The following is a 12,628-nucleotide window of genomic DNA, read 5'->3' as shown; positions in this document are numbered from 1 at the left end:
TACTCTATACGCAGTGTTGGAAAGTACTCAGAAGTCCTGATGTCAACATTTTCAAAGAAGCCCCATTATGCTTTATGGGGTTTTCCCTTTCCTGTAGGGTGTTATAAAGGTTTTAGTGCATGTAAACGGTCTGCAAAGGCTGAAATCCCCGTGTGAATCGCCTCCATTGGCCTCCTTTGTTGACATCACACACTCGTGCTTCTATTGGCTAGCGCTCTGACACATTGTACGTGATAGGCTAAGGGGCGGGACATCTCTTAGCGGTTGACCAATCACACGTCCGGCTAACCAATCAGAGCAGACTGGGCTCTGGTTTCGGACAGAGGGTGAAAATCGGTGCTGTCAGTATGAGAAAAACAAATCTTTACTTCTTTTATTATTTAAGTACAACACTTTCCAGAGTTTGCATTGCATTTAAAAGGTAATCTAAAAGTCACGGAAATGAATCAGGTCACATTACTTTTATATTTTGATACTCAGATCACGTTACTGATTACATTTTTTACAGGTAGCTAGTCATTGTAACAGATTACATTGTGAAGTAACCCTCCCAGCCCTGCCTCTATGGTATAACACAGTCCAGTATACTAGAAATAACCATTTCCATTGAATGGTGTATCAAGCTGTGGCTATTTCTATCCGAACACTGCCTCAAATAGCAGATGAAACAAAAAAGCTAAGTGGGTGGCTGTGTATGAGTTGCAAATTGTATGTGTGTGTGTGTGTGTGTGTGTGTGTGTGTGTGTGTGTGTGTGTGTGTGTGTGTGTGTGTGTGTGTGTGTGTGTGTGTGTGTGTGTGTGTTCTGATTGCAAAGGTCGCTTTCCACCACGATGACTCATAACACTGCAGTGCTCGTCATTTTCTCCTTTTTATAAAAGCGAGAATAAAGCTGAATCGTCCTCCTGTGTCTCGCTGCATGCTGCGAGTGAGCGGATTCTTAAGGTGCATTCATCTTTTTGCTCTCATCTTTCACACATTGTTCTGCACTTTTCCTTTAATTCAGACTGTAGATCACACATGTCGTGAATATCTGGAACGCCTGATTCTATTTCGACGTCATGTGGTTGTAATTATGATCATGAGGCATTTCCACGTGTGTCATAATGAACAACTGAACACTTAGAAGGTTTGTTAAGAAATATAGAACTCATACATATTTCTATGCCTTTTACTTCTTCAGTAATCTAATACATAAAAGCAAGAAGGGATGACATCAATCATACTTTTAATCCTTGATTTCTTCCTTGTCTGAAACTTTATCTTATCCACCCCTAATTTTATTCTACCCGACATGTTATAGATTTATTTCAATGCATTTGGAGTTCCAATACATTGTGTGTGATAGGTTAAGGGGCGGGACATCTTTAAGCGGCTGGCCAATCGCAGCAGACTGGGCTCTGGTTTCAGACAGAGGGTGAAAAGAGGTGCAAATGTGACAAAAATAAAGAGCTTTTTGAACATTAAAGCATGGAGACATGTCCCAGTAGAAGCACAAAATACAAATATGAACATGAGCATAAGCCTCTAACCGTTTTCCTATAATCCCCAACCAGTTTCCAATGAGGAATGGAAAGAGTAAAAGTAGCATGACATTGGCCACACATGAAACCAAAGGAGCTACAGTACAGTACTTTATCCAGTTCCTTCCATACCAACAAGGAAAAGATCCATCATTTGTCAGAAAGATGTGAGTATGCTGACTTCCAGGTCAGCTTCAGGACATCTTCCTCCTCCCGTGACTTTTATGGATTGAGGGATTTCCACAAACAAAGCTGATGTCAAACTTCTGCTCAGCACATGTGTCGCCATGACGCCAGCTTCTGCAACCAAGAGTGCTATTAAACAAAAGTCCTTTTCAGATGTTCTTGCCACAACAGAAGACTGTGTGCATGAGGATAGGAAACATTTACAAAAGGTCAACGAAGCTGCACACAGCATGTCTGTCAGCACGCTTTCCTTTGGATGGATTTCCCTCCAGTCGCACAGGTGGACTCACGACCCTCTGTCTCAACACTACGCTGTCTCTGCAAACCTTAAGGAATACATCGTATGCTCATTTTCAGGTTCATATTAGTATGTAGTGTCTCTCCTGGGACATGTCTCCATGCTTTAATGTTCAGAAAGCTCTTTATGTTTCTCATACTGCCTGTGCTGCAGCACCTCTTTTCACCCTCTGTCTGAAACCAGAGCCCAGTCTGCTCTGATTGGTTAGCTGGTCGACTCTGTTATGATTGGTCAACCACTTAGAGATGTCCCGCCCCTTAACCGATCATGTACAATATGTTGGAGCGCTAACCAATAGAACAGCCATTGTTACATAGTGATGTCATTAAAGGGGAAACCCCCAAAAGCATATTAGTGCCCCTTTCAACTCCTACTTTTACCACTGTTTATTGCTATTATTTAACGAGCATGCAAGTGTGTTTGATCATTTAAACCATTTGTATTTCTAAAACAAAAGCGCGCTTCCTCAACAGATTTGGTTCTCGATCACTCCGGTCAATTAAGGTATTGTGGATGGCCTGCTGTTCCTTATGGGTCACATGAACTCCTGCACAGATATTTTTTCCAACAGACACGAGAAAGAGCATCTCAGTGCGTGTTAACTCTGCAGAAGGATCCAGAAAGGTCTCCTGCACGAGACATCTGCTTTACTTCTGACGCCAGAGCAGAGCCCTGACCTCTGTACACAGTCAGATGCTTTCACATGACTACAGTACATCCAACTGTTGTGTTGGTTTGCTTCTGAAATTGCAGTATGTTAGCGATCACCCAAATCAATTAGAGAATAAAGAAAAACACATTTTCCCACTGACCCATGATCGCCGCCTTGTCATGCAAATCCATTGGTTCAGAAGAGGGATTTCATTGAGTTAAAAAAAAGGTCAATTTGGGATTTTTTTGTAGAGAAAAGCTACTTGGAGAACCACAAACACAGTTTTATTCATTCCGATTTGATCAGCGTAGCAGCAGGAGCTTTTAACGGCAGAAAACTCACAATATCTGAAAGTAAAACTGGAACTAACAGATGAGGATTTGGGTGAAATAAACATTTGGGTTAACACAGCCTGTAGCAAACTGCAGCGGAAATTGAAACAGTGGATGGTAATAAGATGAGATGTGTGTGACTGTGTGTGTGTGAGCGTGTTCATTGAATTCAACACTCAGATGATGGCAGCAGTGGTCTGTGTCGAATCCTCTTCGGACAGCTTTCTCTGGAACAGATGTTTCAGAAGCACTTTTTTCTTGATATAAAATAACAGATTCTTTAGGAGCAGCTCAAGACCCACCTTTTTAATTTGGCTTTTAGATTTATTTATTATAATTCTAACTTTGTATTTCTTTATTTTATGCCAGTTTTATTCAGTCACATATTTATTGATTTCTTATATTGACATTTTTGTTTTTATCACCAAGTTATTTTTTGATGAATTTATTTTTCCTTTTCTTTATTGTTTTCCTTATTTATTCACTCATTGATTCATTGATTATTTTGGGGGATTTATTTGTTTGTGAAGCATTTTGTGTATGTATAATAAGTGCTATTTAAATAAAGTTTGATTGACTGCATGATTGAACTTATTTGTGGTTTTAATTATTGCAGAAAGATCCAGTGTGTGCAGGAAATCCACAAAAAGTTGATTACGGTTTTGATTCGACAAGTTCCCACCCTTATATAGTTCTGTTATTATCTATATACTGTTGTGCAAACAGTAAGCTGTAAAAAAAATGTAGTGCATTATTTGTCTCTGAAATGTAAGCTGAAGTAGCATTAAACAACACTCAACTGAAGTACCAGCACTAGGTTAAATGGACTTCCCAACACTGAATGCTCTTCACATTAATCTGTTGCTTTTGGTGTCTTTAATGTGATAAGACGTCTTTATTCCTCGTATTAATCCACAAGAAATTGTTTATGGGAGAGAGAGACGAAGCAAACAAGCAGTCATAAGACAAGCAGAGAAAACACGTTACACAACTCTAATCGAGATAAATTTGTGACTGATTTATATCTGAGGACAGCTGCTGAATGAGGCTCCTGTTCTCTCTCTGAATAGAGTTGAAATCAGGAGCCCGTCCCAGTAACCACACAAGGCTTCCCATCACATGCCTCCAATTTATATTCATTAGCACACAATGTCAACTAAAACAAGACAAATACTATTTTTCTTCTATGTAAATGACCAGAGAAGAGTTACCACATATTATCTTCTGACCCTCTTCTTCCATAGCTGAATGATCATGGGTTGTGTCAGACATGGGGAGCAATGGGTTACGTATATCAAAGGATATCATATTGATATGGTCCAGCAGTGGCTCAGTCAGTAGGGGCTTGACTGGGAATCGTCGGGTCGCCAGTTCAAGTCCCCAAACAGACTTGAAATATGGAAAGTGAACTGCTACTTGGAGAGGTCCCAGTTCACCTCCTAGGCCCTGCTGTGGCCGGACACCTCCAACCTATTGCGCTGCACGGTAGCTGCCCACTGCTCCTAGTACTGGGATGGGTTAAATGCAGAGGACCAATTTCACTGTGTGTGCTCTGCTGTGTGCATGTATGTGACAATAAAGAGGGTTTCATCCTCCGATTCTTCTTCATCAGGATACCAAAAAGGGAACTGTATTCCCTTACAGTTGCAAAAAAGATCATCTAGTGTGTGTTGTAAAAGGATCTGATGTTCTCTCTCCTCTGTCAGCTGTTCTGTTCTGCTCTAATACTTTCAGAGTGAATCTATACACCTACTGCCTGAATCTGCTTCATGGCTTTCTGTTTCTTTGGTTCATTTGTTCTGTTTTTAATTCAGCAGGTTCATAAAATAGTGTGTGTGAGCTTAACAGTTAAACTAAAACGGAGCATTTTCTGTCAGCTCAGATTTTATTCCTGCTTCTTTAAACTGTAGTAAGTGCTCATGTGATTCAGTGTTGGGTTACCGCCTGGATAGGATTCATGGAATGCAGGTTTTACTATCAATAAAGGATTGATTTTGGATCCTCAATATCTTCTTTTCTAAGGTCTAACATAATACACTTACAGAACATCTTAATGATTGTATTTATCATTACATTACTTTTATATTTTAGACTCAAATTAGGCAACTGAATTTAACAGCTACTTTTACTTTTAGTATTTTGAGTATATTTTGATGCCAATATTTGTGTACTTTTACTCAAGTTAGACTTTGAATGCTTGTAACAGAGTATATAGCAAATAATTGGACTACTTCTTCCACATCATACCCCTGATATTTCTAACTGGCTCAATACTTTAATTGATTGCCAAATATTTTTTTGCAAAACAAACGTCTTAAAGAACTTGATGTACACAGTCAGCATGATGGTGATAACACGGACAGATTGCATTGAATTCAACATACCTTATTTATAAGAGTAAACAACAGTGAGAAATTACAACAGCTTTTAATGGCAAAATAAAAGAGTATTGTAAGAAAGCAGTAATGTTCTTAGCTTGTCCTAAGATTACAACACAGTGTATCTTAACAAAACAACAACAAGGTAAAGAAGAAGAAATCGTCCACCTGAGATCAGAAAATATTATCTAAAAGAATTAATGTTGTTTGCTATAGGACCCCAATTTCAGTAACAGATGGAAAAGTTCTCTGAGAAGACTTAAACACCCCAGTGTGTGTGTGTGTGTGTGTGTGTGTGTGTGTGTGTGTGTGTGTGTGTGTGTGTGTGTGTGTGTGTGTGTGTGTGTGTGTGTGTGTGTGTGTGTGTGTGTGGGTGTGTGGGTGTGTGTGGGTGTGTGAGTCAGGGGTCTGTCCTGCTGTGAGAACAGGCCCGCCCCATTCATCGAAAGCAGCCGAGGGTCTCACAACCTGTCTTAATTTGATTGACATGTCTGTCGTCCAATGAGAGCTCGCCAAATCGTGACTCACCATTTGTCCTTTCCCAATGGAAGCGCGGCGGAGAGGCGGACTGCAGGAAGCAGACTTGGTTGAATGACCATTAAAGCAGCAATCAGCGGTAAATGTGTTATGATGCCACGCTCCAGACACACACCGAGAGGATTGTCCGAGGCTGCGGGAACACGACACCTCTCCACCGGGTAGAAAGGGAGTGAAATGCGGCACGGCTGCTGCGGACTGTCTGTGCGCCAAGGAGTGTGGCTGCAAATCAAACCAGGAGTCGCTCTCTGGGGATTTGGGCAGTGATGGACAGCTGTTGGGACATTGGTTCGGGGCAGAGGTTGACGATAAATTGACGGTGCGTTAACACGGGCTACAACATGGAGCATGGAGCTGTTTTCTGCAGGAGGAGGAGCGGCTGACTTTCTCCTCTGATCAGTATCGTGATGATGCTTTTTTGGTGAGAGGCTCCCACTGCCGTCCAGCCTGCAATGTTAGGACAGTGCAGGTGCATCAAGACTTGACGGGACCCGAAAACATGGGATTCACCTTTTGTATTTACCTCCGTCTTTTCATGATCGCGAAGGTTTTCTATGCGGGAAACATGTCCGCAGATGTAGGGTTCACAGCGTAATTGATGGTGTTGCGCCATGATCTCTGGGGGACTATCTGAGTTGTGTAATGGTTTTATTTCCTCTAGGCTACAGCGCGCTCTGACGTGCAACCCCTCCATGGATGGTGGTTAATTGGGCCCAATGATGTAGAGCCAAATCCACCTGGAGTGGCTCCCCTGTGTTTTCTGCGCATGTTCAATTGTTTTTTTTGTTGTTGTTGTTTTTTTCTATTAATTCCCAGAGTTTTTCAGCACTATTGCTCATCTAGTTTTGATTTTTAGATGAAAATGGGAGATTAAAGGCAACAACTATGGATCATCCAACGTTTGGAAGATTTATAATCTTTGGAATTTAATAGTTTCCTGACATTCAGCAACTTTCCCCCCCTACAGTATTTATTTATAGCAGCACATTTCTGTCTGTTGCCTCCTTTTTTTAATCCAACATGTCTAGATCAAACAGTGTCAGCCCACCCGGCGTCGGTGCCCCCGGGTTGAGGGGAGGGACCGAGCACAGATCAGCTTGGGGAGAGTCTGAGTCCGTGGCCAACGGGTGCCCATACTCAGCCAGATCCCCGCGCAAGAAGCTCACCCGGACCAACAGTCGGTGGAGGGAAGAGGATGATCTGGAGCACCGGCAGTCCGGGGGGCGAGCCACCACCGTCAGTAGGGTCAGCTTCAGGTCCAGGTCGGCTTGGCAGGACCATGGCGAGGACAAAAACCGTGCGTCGTCCCCTAAGCGTCCAGACGGCGAGGTGAGACCCAAATCTGTGGAGTTAGGACTGGATGAGCGCAGGGCCAAGGCGAGGAGCGACGAGGAGGAGGTCATGCCCGAAGTAAACTTTTCCTTAGTGGCGTGCTGCACCAGCGTTATGCACATTTTCAAATCCAAGAAGTTCCAGTCGGAGAAGTTGGAGCGGCTCTACCAGCGCTATTTTTTCCGGCTCAACCAGAGCAGCTTGACGATGCTCATGGCGGTGCTGGTGCTGGTCTTCACGGTCATGCTGGGCTTCCACTGCTCCGGTGGCGCAGAGAAGCCCAGCGTGACTTTCTCGGTGGTGTTTTCTGTGGCCATCTTCCTCACCCTGGTTCTCATGGTGGTGTGCAACAGGAACGCGTTTCACCAGGACCACATGTGGATTGTGTGCTACGTGGTCATCCTGCTGGTGATGGTGATCCAGGTGATCGGAGTCCTGCTCGTTCAGCCCAGAAGTGCCTCGGAGGGGATCTGGTGGACCGTGTTCTTCATCCATGTCATCTACACGCTGCTGCCCGTCAGGATGCGCGCGGCAGTCATCACTGGAGTTATTCTTTCTGCCATTCACGTGACTGTTTCTTGGATGTTAAACGGCATGGACAGCTTTCTCTGGAAACAGGTATGTGATGTGCTTTCTTTCTAATCATCTATCTCGGTGCGCAATAACGCACAGCAGAGCGTTGGACACTTCCTTTAGTCTCCTGCAGCTGCTCAACTTGTTGTTTCAAATAGGATCACAAGCAACTGTGATCAGTAGAGGTGGGAGAAGTACTCAGATCTTGTTCTTGAGTAAAAGGAGAAGTACTCAGATCTTGTTCTTGAGTAAAGGAGAAGTACTCAGATCTTGTTCTTGAGTAAAAGGAGAAGTACTCAGGTCTTGTACTTGAGTAAAGTAGAAGTACTCAGATCTTGTACTTGAGTAAAGTAGAAGTACTCAGATCTTGTACTTGAGTAAAGGAGAAGTACTCAGATCTTGTTCTTGAGTAAAAGGAGAAGTACTCAGATCTTGTACTTGAGTAAAGTAGAAGTACTCAGGTCTTGTTCTTGAGTAAAGTAGAAGTACCAGAGTGTAGGAATACTCTGTCACAGTAAAAGTATTCTAAATGTTCCTCCAGTGAAAGTAGAAAGTACTCTCCTCTAAATGTACTTAAAGTAGCGACAGTAAAAGTAGTCATTGTCTGATTGGTCCATTTCAGAATAATATCTCTGATATGTTTTATAATGATTGATCATTAAAGTGTTCTCAGAGCTGGTAAAGGTGCAGCTAGTTCTAATGGCTTTGTATACTGCAGGGTAGCTGCTGGATTTACTGCAGGTGAACTAAAGTCTGATTTAAGGGTTGATTATATTTACCATCATTATTCCTAATCTGCCTAGCAACTAAAGGGGTTAAATAAATGAGTAAAAGTACACAGTAGCAAAAATGTGAAATATTCAAGTGAAGTACAAGTATCTCAAAGTTGTAAATCTACCTTACACCACTGCTAGTATGTTAGTAAGTAGCTTGTATTGGGGAGTGGAGAAATGTTGTTGCAAAACAGCTCCTCACAGACTCTCAAAGAGGCGAGACACAAAAGGAGCACCTCCACCTCCTGCAGGGTTAATTCCTCACACCACTTTAAAGATCACTTTTTTGTGTAAAAGCAGACGCTCTACATTTCTTTGTACATGTCTGAGTTTTTGGCTTGGGAAGCTTTTTTTGCCACTTGTTTGGAGCCTTAGTCATTTAAAACAAGTAGGCTAGAAACATCTAATTAAACGTGGTCCGACCGAGGTTATTTGAACCACACTTGGGATTTAAAGTGGGTAATCATTTTGGGATTTTGGTAGTGGTTGATTTTTAACTATTTCTTTTTGAGTGAAACCTGTGGAAGTGTGCTTACAGCTCATCGGCCTGGAGTCTTGTTGAAGATGCATTTTAAGTTTTATATTTTACCCAAATCCCAGACCTATATTTTCTTACATCTGTTATTTTTATGTTGCACTTAAATACGTCTTAAAACAGGACAGACAGCTGATGCAAAAACAAGCTCATATATGCCTTTTTATTTCTCCTTTTTTAGCTTGCGTATTTCCACTCTTTGTGTGTTAAACAATGGAAATGTCGCCACAATTTGTCATACTAAGATATGTAAATATTGCAGTACTTGTGTCAGTGCGGCATAAGCTCCATCACTCCCTGTAACTCCTTTTTCGATAGATTGTGACTTAACAGACATTAACTTGAATGCAAATCCTCACATTTCTATCTTTACGTTTCGATTTAGCCGGATGGTTTTAGTACTTACCTAACAGCATGTAGGCCAACTCATGGTCATGTGCTCTTTGGCTGACTACAGAGGCATTTAGCGGATATTAGTGCAGAGACGATGCTTGGAAAAACCCCTCTGGTCTAAACAACTGCTTTAAAACAGAATGCCTAGAAAGACATTCGAACACAGCATAAAAAAACAGTTTTCTTATGCAGTTCCACTCTTCAACAGACATGAATTAATTAGCATTGCCCTATAGTGTTGTGTAGACAAAGACTTTACTATGGGATGTACTGTAGCTGCTGGTTGCTATGGAAACTTTGTCAGCTGGCTTGTTACCCCTCAGGCGGCAGACGGCTATATGTTTAGCACACCTCTCTCTCTGTAAGATATTCCTTTGCGCTTGGATGGAGTTTTCTTGAATCCTGACAGTGACTTTCTTATACTTGTCTTATACTTGTACTTAGAGGCGTTTTGAGATTGCCAATTGAAGGTCTGAAGTTTGGCCATCGCCACCGAAAGTCAGGTTGTCATAAGGACTGTGATTTGGCCATATATTGTCACAATGATTCATAAAATGGTAGGTTTTCGTATATTTTTTACCACAGTTTTTCTCTTTGTTACTTTTGTTTGCACTTCATAAAAGGAGAAAATATTCAGTTTCTATGTATCTTGTATCACATTTAGACAGGACTATACAAAAACACTTTGAAGGTTATTTCATCACGAAATTGTACTCAAAGTAGGAGTAAAAGTTCGACAAATGGTAAATATTTCAAATGAAAAGCAGTCTTCACATCTAGCCTGCATCTGATATTAGCCTCTCCACCTCTCAATGCTGACCTTACAGCAAGTTTCTAAACACAGATATGATTCATATTTCCAGATTGATTGTTTTCTTACGAAGTAAAAGGGCAAACTGCTGGTTAAATACCTGAACTTTAGGTTGTTTTAACAGAGGATTTGTTTGATGGCCCTAGGCTTTGGAAAGACTGATTCCAGGTTGTTTATTTCTTCTTTATCTGGGTTTGTAATGAGCTTACTGTGGATGGTTTCAGGGGAGACCGTTGTAATGTGCTGCTGAGTCTACATGTTCCTTATTAACTCCGAAGGCCCCTGGTATTTCTTTTACAACATCAATAACGCTTTCTCCAGCGCTGCTAGACTCAGTCTGTAATAAAGGATCTTACCTAAATGACTTTAATTTCCCACCATTATTTAAAGGTGTGTGTGTGTGTGTGTGTGTGTGTGTGTGTGTGTGTGTGTGTGTGTGTGTGTGTGTGTGTGTGTGTGTGTGTGTGTGTGTGTGTGTGTGTGTGTGTGTGTGTGTGTGTGTGTGTGTGTGTGTGTGTGTGTGTGTGTGTGTGTGTGTGTGTGTGTGTGTGTGTGTGTGTGTGTGTGTGTGTGTGTGTGTGTGGTGTAACTTAGTAGCTAAACAATTATCAGGCCCTGTGCTGCTTGTAAACTTCATCTCTAACAATGTGGCTCTTCTAGAGAAATATATAAAGTCCCAAAGTCCCCCCCCCCACCCCCCGTCTGAAACGCCTCCATTGGACTCCTTTACTTTCGTCACGTAATGACATCACTATATAACACTCGTGCTTCTATTGGCTAGCGCTCTAACACATTGTACGTGATAGGCTAAGGGGCGGGTCATCTCTAAGCGGTTGACCAATCACAACAGAGCCGACCAGCTGACCAATCAGAGCAGACTGGGCTCTGGTTTCAGACAGAGGGTGAAAAGAGGTGCTGCAGCACAGGCAGTATGAGAAAAATAAAGAGCTTTCTGAACATTAAAGCAAGGAGACATGTCCCAGGAGAGACACACAATGGAGCAGACTCGGCCCTGGTTTCGAACAGAGGGTGAAAAGAGGTGCTCTTTAATATATAATCTGTAATTGTTGAGTTGCTGTTTAAAAACCCAGTGAAAGTACACGAACCGTCAGGACTTTGTCACACGTTGAAAGGATGGATTCTTACACCCTTTTTGTGTCTTCCTGGAACCCAGTGTTTGGTTACAGAGCTAAAACCCCGGGCGGATGGTTTAGTTTTTCTGTGTGAATGGCATGTGACCCCGCATCTATTTGTATTTCTGCAAAAGCCACATTGTCATTTGATGTGTTGATGTGAGAGTGTGGGAACGAGCTCCTGTATTTGTTGTTCTTTCCTCACCATGCTGTTGTTTTTAGCATATCTGTTCTCCCCTGTTTATATAGGACCCGGCACGTCCCTCTGTTAGACCGCTGCTGTTTATGGGAGATCCCAAGATAACAATGTTTCTTGCGCGTGTGCTACCAGGAATATGCTGAGTTTTTCCCCCAAAGTCTTTGGAAAAGCACTCAACCTTGTGATGTTTCATCTGTTTTAGCCTGAAGGGTTGTTCCAGAAATCCAAACCCTGCAAAGCTAGGATAAGAGTTGCACTTTCATACAGGTGAACCTTTTTTATTTCTGGATTACAGTTATGAGACATCACATGGATCACTCTCCAATTGGAAGTCAATATTTAAATGAAGCATGAGTCTTTTCATTGTCACGCTCCACTTTTTGTTTCCCCTAGGCCTCTGCTGACAACCTTAAAGTGCTAGTCATGTGATCTGCAACACTTATAACTGCATTTAATCAGGGAGGCCTTTGAGGGAGGGTCACATTTTCTTTCTCAATGTTCTGAGCGGAACTTACAGCTGCAGTATTCTCAGTTTTGCTGAAATTGTTCAATCATTATTCCTTTTCCTCATCACCACTGTTGATGCATAAATCAATCACGTCACGTGTTTGGTTGTTCAAACAGCTGCTAATAAGTCCCTTTGCACATATTAGTGTGGTTTTGAGCATAGGGAGACAGGACAGACTTTCAGGTTTAAAACGTATTCAATTGAAGCAGCAGAACCAGAAATATTGCCTTTTGTATTCTTTGCATTCTTCCTACTTTTAAAAACTGCATTACCCACAATGCAACTCAACCCCCGACAAGATTTATGGTTATTTATTTATTTATAGTATGTTTTATAAAACCCGAATCCGGTCCCCAAGACCTGGAAACAGCCTTTGATGTGTAAAATCAGTGGAGGTGCCCTTTAAAATATATCAGTTATGTAAATTAGTGTCAAAAGAGCAAGAGCAATACAAATTGTGGCCAAGA

At 41.9% G+C, this 12,628-nt stretch overlaps 1 protein-coding gene across 1 annotated transcript in view; it reads left to right on the top strand.

Moving 5' to 3' along the window:
- Positions 1-6,529: 6,529 nt before the first annotated feature.
- Positions 6,530-12,628, top strand: part of adcy5 (adenylate cyclase 5) — a 66,660-nt gene continuing 60,561 nt past the window's right edge. The window contains exon 1 of the mRNA XM_063887520.1: positions 6,530-7,854. Within this exon, the coding sequence (XP_063743590.1) occupies positions 6,925-7,854 (930 nt within the window). The 5' untranslated portion in view covers positions 6,530-6,924. The remainder of the gene's footprint in view (positions 7,855-12,628) is intronic.

This window comes from Eleginops maclovinus, chromosome 7, assembly GCF_036324505.1.
Source record: "Eleginops maclovinus isolate JMC-PN-2008 ecotype Puerto Natales chromosome 7, JC_Emac_rtc_rv5, whole genome shotgun sequence".
In the NCBI taxonomy this organism is placed as follows: Eukaryota; Metazoa; Chordata; class Actinopteri; order Perciformes; family Eleginopidae; genus Eleginops; species Eleginops maclovinus.
This window is presented reverse-complemented; position numbering and strand designations above follow the sequence as displayed.